General features: G+C 35.3%; 1 protein-coding gene across 1 annotated transcript; it reads right to left on the bottom strand.

Moving 5' to 3' along the window:
• Positions 1 to 210: 210 nt before the first annotated feature.
• LOC126967475 (general odorant-binding protein 2-like) lies at positions 211 to 7,104 on the bottom strand (the record flags this gene model as incomplete). The annotated part of the gene is made up of 4 exons (XM_050811966.1): positions 211 to 479; positions 3,012 to 3,192; positions 3,867 to 3,992; positions 7,015 to 7,104. Coding segments are annotated over 4 exons (576 nt in total), but the record flags the coding sequence as incomplete, so codon positions are not given.
• Positions 7,105 to 8,393: the final 1,289 nt, after the last annotated feature.

Raw genomic sequence — 8,393 nt, 5'->3', positions numbered from 1 at the left:
ACACGAGATGGTCAGACCAAATACGATCTACTCTGAATATCAACTTCCACAATGCCCTTCATGAAGCTAAGGATCGCAGCAGATGGAGGGAAATCGTACGGTAGAAACTAATGCAGCGGGGGAGTCACGACCCTCAGTAATTCGGAAAACGAAGCGAGGAGGAGGTCAAGATTGTGTAAATGTTTATTTTCTTAAAATAATACACTGTCATAATATGCGACGAAAACATGTTTAATACAATAACTAATTTGATACATTTTTCATGCCAGTGTTTCTGTTTTTATCTTGTTAATATCCCGCCTAGTATTTCTCCATGACGGCTTCAATCATCGCCACCTCAGGCGCGATCCCTGCCTTCTTCGCGTCCACCTTGAAGCAGGCTGCGACCTTCACCACTCTGCTGCAGTCGTCCTTGACGTCATCGAACTGTTTCTCACAGTTGTGTATCAGTCCCACCATCTTCTCTGAGAGCAGCTCACCTAAACGGTTCGGTAACAATAACTGAATAGTTTTTAAGGTAATTAAAAAAAATATTATTTGCAGTGCAATATGGGATTTTAGTGAGTTAGCAAACTTAGATAAACACCAGGGTAACAAAATATCATATCAATTGTACGCACTCTGACCACCCGAATTTAAAGGATTCTAATAAAAATCGTATCATATTCCTGTTCTGGTGATAAAGATGATAGATAGGTATTAAGACTCCTTGACTTCCTTCCGTGTTACATAGATGTAAGTAAGTACTTTGAGACCAGCTTGTAGCAGTAATAATTATTTTATTAACTTGTTACCTTCCTTTAAATAAAAAATTAAAGTCGGTATATTTTCGAAATTATTAACGTTATAGTTCAGGTATATAATGATATATTATGTCTGATGAAATAGATCATGGATATCAGGTTGATGCAATTTATACTGACTTCAGCAGCGCCTTCGACAAAGTGAACCATACGATACTTGTAGCTAAATTAAATCAACACGGCATCGAAGGTTTGCTGCTGAAGTGGTTTGACTCCTATTTACAGAATCGACCCCAGTGCGTTGTTGTGGACGGACATAATTCTCAGACGTATATTGCTACATCTGGTGTGCCTCAAGGTTCCCATCTGGGGCCTTTACTTTTTTCCATATTTATAAATGATATTACAGACAACATTAATCATTGTAAGGCACTCCTATTCACCGACGATCTCAAAGTTTTTCGTCCAGTCAAATCCCACTACGACTGCACCTTAATCCAGATTGACCTAAATGAGATAAGAAAGTGGTGCGAAGTTAACCTCATGACTCTCAACTTGAATAAATGTTTTCTGGTGAGGTACACTAGGAAGTAAAAACCACTTGTCTATCGATACGAGATTGGCGGAGTTGATTTAGAGGAAGTGGAAGAAATGAGAGATTTAGGAGTTATTATAGATAATAAGATGAAATTCACTTCTCATATTAACTATTGTACCGCTAAAGCAGCACAGATGTTGGGTCTTATCAAAAGAAATACCATAGGTTTCAAATTCCCTCAAACGAAAATTCTACTCTACAACTCCTTAGTCCGCAGCCATCTCGAATATGCAAGTGTTGCATGGTGTCCTTTTTATGCAAACCAATCACAACGATTTGAGAGTATTCAAAGATCATTTACGCGTCACTTAGCACTCTGTTCTCATGGTTTTTCGCATCGACAACCCTATGAGGAACGACTGGCTAAATTTAACATGGTCAAACTCAGAGACAGGAGAGTGATGTATGACATAGTTTTTCTTTACAACACTATTAACCATAAAGTAAATTGTGAGTACCTGCTCAGTCGCGTTGCACTTAAGGCCCCTTATAAGTATCCTAGAGCTAAATTATCCAAAATTTTCTATACCCCGCCCTGTAGATCAAATCTAGGCTTACCGTCTCCGGTTAAGCGCATTCTTGAGGAGTATAATTTAATAAATGGTCGCATCGAATTGGATGTGTTTCATGACTCTTTATATAGTTTTAAGCAAAAGATTTGGGAGCATTTCAAAATTTAGTAATATTATTGTTATTAATTATATAAAATTATTTAGTATTATTAGTATTTCATAGTTATTTGGCAAAGTTATGTACACCGTAATTGTTATACATATCAGACACAATACCCTGTAATATATAAAACTAGTTGGTAAGGATAAAATGTGTAATGTGGTTGTACTTATTAAATAAATAAATAAATATTAATTTTTAACGATTGATCTATATCTATGAAAATATGTGGTACTTCAGATAATCGAATAAAATATTGATATATTGAATTAAATCAATGAATATTAATACAATATATTCTAAAAGGTCATTAGCAGCCAATTAAATACAGAAACAGATGGATCTCAGAAGAATCTCATTTACGTATAACACCTACATTTTTTCATTTATTGTTCCAAACACACAATAAAATTTACATGAATAAATACCACGAAAATCCCTTAACTGGTTTATCTGGTATGCTGTTGCTCGCAATTTTGGCGTTATATTGCAATAATTATAATAAATACAGAGATACATACTAGTATTTTACACATAGTTACTAGCAATTGCCCCTTGCTTTAAAGTAGATTACATTTCAAATTTCAAGTGGAAATTACTGCAAGTACAACTTTTCTATACAAACTTAACCCCCCTTTTTTACTTATTATTACGGGTTATTAATATTTTTAGTTATTATTATTCCCAAAATGATTTACACATATTTTTATTATTTAAAGGTAATAACCTAAATGTCGATTTTCACGTCTCTAACTTAAAAAACATAGAAGTTTCATATAACCTTCTACCCCCCTTTCACCCCCATAGGGGAAGAGTTTTTCAAATCCGTTTCTTAGCTACGACCTAGAACCTACCTTTCGAAATTTCAATTTCTTAAGAATTGTATACTTTGTAGTTTCTGAGATTTCGTGATGAGACAACTATCGGTGGAAATCTCTTATATGTATATGTATATAAATTAAAACTTATTGTGATCAGTGCTATATAAATATACGAACCTTGTGGAAAACCTTTGATATAGTCATGCATGTTAACGTGATGCATCGTTGCATCATCATTCATCAGGGAGAACTTATTGGACATGCAGATGAGAGCACACCCCAGCTCCCTGTGCACCACCTCGAAGTCCTCACTCCAGAAGTGTTGAAATGCTTCCAGGACTTCCGGACTTAATCCAGACTAATTCAAAACAACGTACAAACATTGAGTTTTTAACCAGTTTTGAAATAAATCGTCATCAATTATACTATGTGAATATAATTATTGCACAATTATATAAGTAGTAGCTGACCCTAAAGATGCTGTTCTGTTAATAGAATAAAATATGATGTAAATATTTGGGAATGATGTAGTCTAAAGCCTGCGAAAATATGGAATCAAAGGAAATCGGTTAAAAATGCATTTCTGAATGATTTTATAACATCTAGTGATGAAATGATAAGGATTAATATCGTATTTGAGTAAACAGCTTTTATGTTCCCGGTTTACATAATTGACAATTTTTTAAAGTATTACAATGGATATAGTATAGTATATAGTATCCTGTTATCCTTAAATGATAGATATATGCCATCACGGACTTTTCTGTAGGACTATTTAACACACAATTCCACCGTACATTATTTTATTATATCTCAAAGGGTTTAGACAGAGTTTTTTTTAAAGCTCAGTAATCATTCATATATACAAAAACAAAACAAATTATGTACTAAAACCTGCCTCGAGAAACATGCTATCCATTGGTCTTAACAGCACGAAAATCGGTGCTGTACTTTTTGACTCTATCGCGAACAGACAGACAGGCGCAGCGAAGGACTTTGTTTTATAATATGTAGTGATAATAAATGTCTCACCTCTTCCCGACATTCTTCTAAAGATTTCCCAAAGTGGGCAGTGACATGGCTCATAACTTCCGCAGTCCCCTCCACATAACTGACCACCATAGCCACCAGAAAAAATGCAGCCCAAGCCATTATGATCTTATACGATGCAATGTGTCCTCAACAGACAACACACCACAATATATATAAGAAAGACTTTTTTATTTTGTAAATGTATGTCATCTTACACCAAAATACAAAGATCTCACAGCAGATTTGTAAGTCACTGCAGTAAGACTGAATTTCCAATATTCCAGAAACCATTACATTCTGGATGCTTATAAAGCGATGATATCCGCAAAAGTAAATAAGAGTCTTCAAGACGTATAATTGGTTATTTTAGCAAGTCATATGGTCGCTTCTAACAGCCAATTATCGATAATCTAGGCATTATTGTAAGGAAACGACGCAAGCCATTTTAGATCTTAACGTCTACAGTGACATATAATTCAAATTTACTTAAATTTATGTACTGCTTCATGTAATTTTGAATTACTTTGAACCTAGCCTATGTTTTAAACTCATGTAGCATGAATAATGAGTGTTATTAATACCAATTGATGTCAGCAATAAGTTTTCTATTAGTATTCGTTGTACACATCACACTTCAAAATTATCCAACGAAGAGCGAGATGCTAAAATATACAAAGGAACTGCCAGAAGTATCCAGCAAGCATATTATGCTAAATCAATTTATGGCAGGTAAGTGATTTATAATAGCGAAAAATAAACATTAATAACACTAAAGATAAGCGAAACACTAGTTCTACATTATACCGCACCATAATTCGGCCTCCAATCAACAGAGGCGGTTTTTAGTCGGTAGGGGGTGCTAACACCTGAGGCCGATATTTGGGCCTCGTTTCGGGGTCTTCAATACGTAAATGTATTTTCCTCCTCTCCAAAAAGAAAAAGCCGCACCATAAACCGTGGCTAGACGGCCACATATTATGGAATAAAGCTGTCATCTCAACCCTGGTGCACCCCAGTACCTATCAGCTCAGACCCGTTGACCGCGTGCAACGCAGAGTTGCTCGAATGGTCAGTGAATTAATACTCTGTGAACTGCTCGATCAGTTTGAACTTGTTCCTACCCCCCAGTTGCGCCTTTGACCATACGCCACAAAGTTAACTATCACGCTCTCCATCTGTGGCGTTCCTCCGCAGTGCGGTTTTCAAGGAACTTTCTACTAAACTTTGGAATGAATGTCATTGCACATTGTTTCAAAAATGATAACCTACCTGAAAGGCCGGCAACGCTCCTGTGATTCCTCTAATGTTGCCAGAGAATGTGGGCGAACATGATCACTTTCATTCAGGACCGACCGACCCATACGGTCGCTTGTTCAATTCTTTCATAAAAAAAGATTTTTTTGAATGAATGTCTTATTTATTAGTCTCGTTGTAAAAATAAGAATCTATCACCCATTCGAAAAGATATAGATTAAAATAAGGATTAATTTAGTTAAGATCGTATCGTATTATAAATATTCATTCAGTTTTTTTGTATTGGATAGTAACCGCAATATTTCGCATTAAACTTCTCGCAAATCCTGTATAAAATAATGGGTAAAATACTCACAGTATAAAATGGCACGAGGCCAGGAGTCGGGAAAGGGACGCGAGTTGGCCTAATGATTTATTAATAAAATTGAGAATTGTACCTGCAAATAACTAACAGTCATTGTAATTTAATGATTTGCTATCTTCGTGTGATAATTTATATTTATTTTTCTCATAAATATACTTATATCTGTTAGATTAGAAATTGTATTGATTATTTTAAAATCACGGCATAGAAAACTTAGATGAACGGGCGCAATAAACTCAGAGGACCTTTTGAATCATTAATTCATTTTATCTTGCATGTCTAAAGCCTGCCCAAATAAAAGAACAAAAAATCTTAAAGTGTTGTCACATTCCCAAAAGCTCGAGTGTGTGTACACGGCCCATAAATGGATATAAAAACGCATCATCAATGACGTGACGAGTAAAATTGTTCTACTCATTCTAGAAGCAATAGATAAATTTACGTAGGTACATTTATCGATATTATTACTACACTAGATAGAAGTCAAGTTTAAAGTCCAACTTTGTATGTCGACAATAAAATTTTAATGGCTCTGTCGTTAATCCTACTACTCCATAGCTGAATATCTATGTGATCCGACAGCCTGGGACTAGATTATGATTATTTTATAGCAATAGCAGTGACAGTACAATATTGTATATTTCATGAAAAAGAGCGCAAAAAAAGAATGCTGGTAGAGTTTCTCGCGCCGCTTCTTCTCTCTCAGAGCGCCTTTTGTTTCCGAAGCGGTGGTAGTGTCTAGTGAATTAGAAATGACATCAAAATGAATTCTATAGGAATCAATTTTGAGAATATAAATGCCGTTTATGCCTTTATTACTAAGTACTAGTTATTGATCGTAAAGCGATACACTTCTTATAATTCAGGCCACGATTTCCATTCCACGAGCCATTAGCTTGGATTCACTTTCCCATACGGGATGCATGCACGCGGCGCACGTGAGGAGGGGGGAGGACACTATACCGAATCGAATGAAACTATTTCATTTTGGTCCAATATGGGACGTGACTTGAAACAAAAGATTGTGGTTAATACGATTACAAGAATTGAGATATGAAAAGAACTCTGATATAAGCTTGCCTTATATACGTCTGGATAGACCATGACAGCTGTGAAAACGTAAAAACGACTTTAGAACTAACCGCTATTTTGTGCAATGCACACACATTAACACAAAGTGTCTTACAAATCGCGAGCATAAGACGTAGCTTATCACGCTCATTAAACTAATATTCCTGGCCTGTTTTTATCGGTTATCTAATAAGAAGATACTCTATCTAGATGTATAGGTTATCTAAGAAGCTCGCTTATAAGCTTTTTTTCTGAGAAGTCGGTAACTTTCCTGGACGATTCTGTATCCCATGACACACTCAGTAATTATAAATTGTATTGTATAATGAATGAATATATACATCTGATGATGGTGATTATAATAATCTATTAAATTTTATAGTGAAGTATAGGTTATATATTCACTGCGCTTCGATGTCAGCATATATAGTCTTAAACTGTTGATGTCTACGAGCTTACTCGTACAGTATGTTGATGTAGAAGAACGGAACTACGAATAAGGTGAGCAGTAATGATTAGTGGCAAGAAACTCATTGATACTCTTTTTAATATATATTACTCTTAACACTATTCACTGTTATGGGATCAAACCTTACAATTATTAAAGATCGTATGTAGTAACAAATAACTGTAATAATATAATTTAAAACGTGTTAATCGACCACACCGTACCGGTGTTAAAACTTGAATGCCTATATAGTGCAGTCTGGCGAAACTCTCTAAGAAAAAAGCGATTCAATCGATTGTATGAAACGTGCAGTCATTGACAGATTGACAGATGACAGCTATAATCTTGTAAAAAAAGGAGATAGCAACTGTTCGCTTTCAAATTTAGCCGGAGTAGGCAATACTTCGTTGCCAATCGCGTTACTGTATTACTTAAAACTTATGTCAGAGATAGCAACTGTTCGCTTTCAAATTTAGCCGGAGTAGGCAATACTTCGTTGCCAATCGCGTTACTGTATTACTTAAAACTTATGTCAGAGATAGCAACTGTTCGCTTTCAAATTTAGCCGGAGTAGGCAATACTTCGTTGCCAATCGCGTTACTGTATTACTTAAAACTTATGTCAGAGATAGCAACTGTTCGCTTTCAAATTTAGCCGGAGTAGGCAATACTTCGTTGCCAATCGCGTTACTGTATTACTTAAAACTTATGTCAGAGATAGCAACTGTTCGCTTTCAAATTTAGCCGGAGTAGGCAATACTTCGTTGCCAATCGCGTTACTGTATTACTTAAAACTTATGTCAGAGATAACAACTGTTCGCTTTCAAATTTAGCCGGAGTAGGCAATACTTCGTTGCCAATCGCGTTACTGTATTACTTAAAACTTATGTCAGAGATAGCAACTGTTCGCTTTCAAATTTAGCCGGAGTAGGCAATACTTCGTTGCCAATCGCGTTACTGTATTACTTAAAACTTATGTCAGAGATAGCAACTGTTCGCTTTCAAATTTAGCCGGAGTAGGCAATACTTCGTTGCCAATCGCGTTACTGTATTTACTACTATTTAAAACTTATGTCAAATGCCTGTACGTTTTATACTAAACTAAATTTCAATTTTTACTTAGGCAGCTGCCTCTTATTACGTAGTATTTACATCCACTTTGGTAAAGTGTATTGGTGGTCAACTGACAACGCCATATTGGTGTTGTTAGTTGACTGTCACTGTTACTGTGTTCACATTTTACATTTTAATGGATTATTACAATATAACAATAAAATTGTTAAATAATTAATGCTCATTAAATAAAATCGGCCAAATATTAAAATTAAAATAATAAATATGTTAGTAACGTTACAGTTTCAGTTAGTTACATTATATTCTGTACAATGTTT

This window comes from Leptidea sinapis, chromosome 13, assembly GCF_905404315.1.
Source record: "Leptidea sinapis chromosome 13, ilLepSina1.1, whole genome shotgun sequence".
NCBI classification, from domain to species: domain Eukaryota; kingdom Metazoa; phylum Arthropoda; class Insecta; order Lepidoptera; family Pieridae; genus Leptidea; species Leptidea sinapis.
This window is presented reverse-complemented; position numbering and strand designations above follow the sequence as displayed.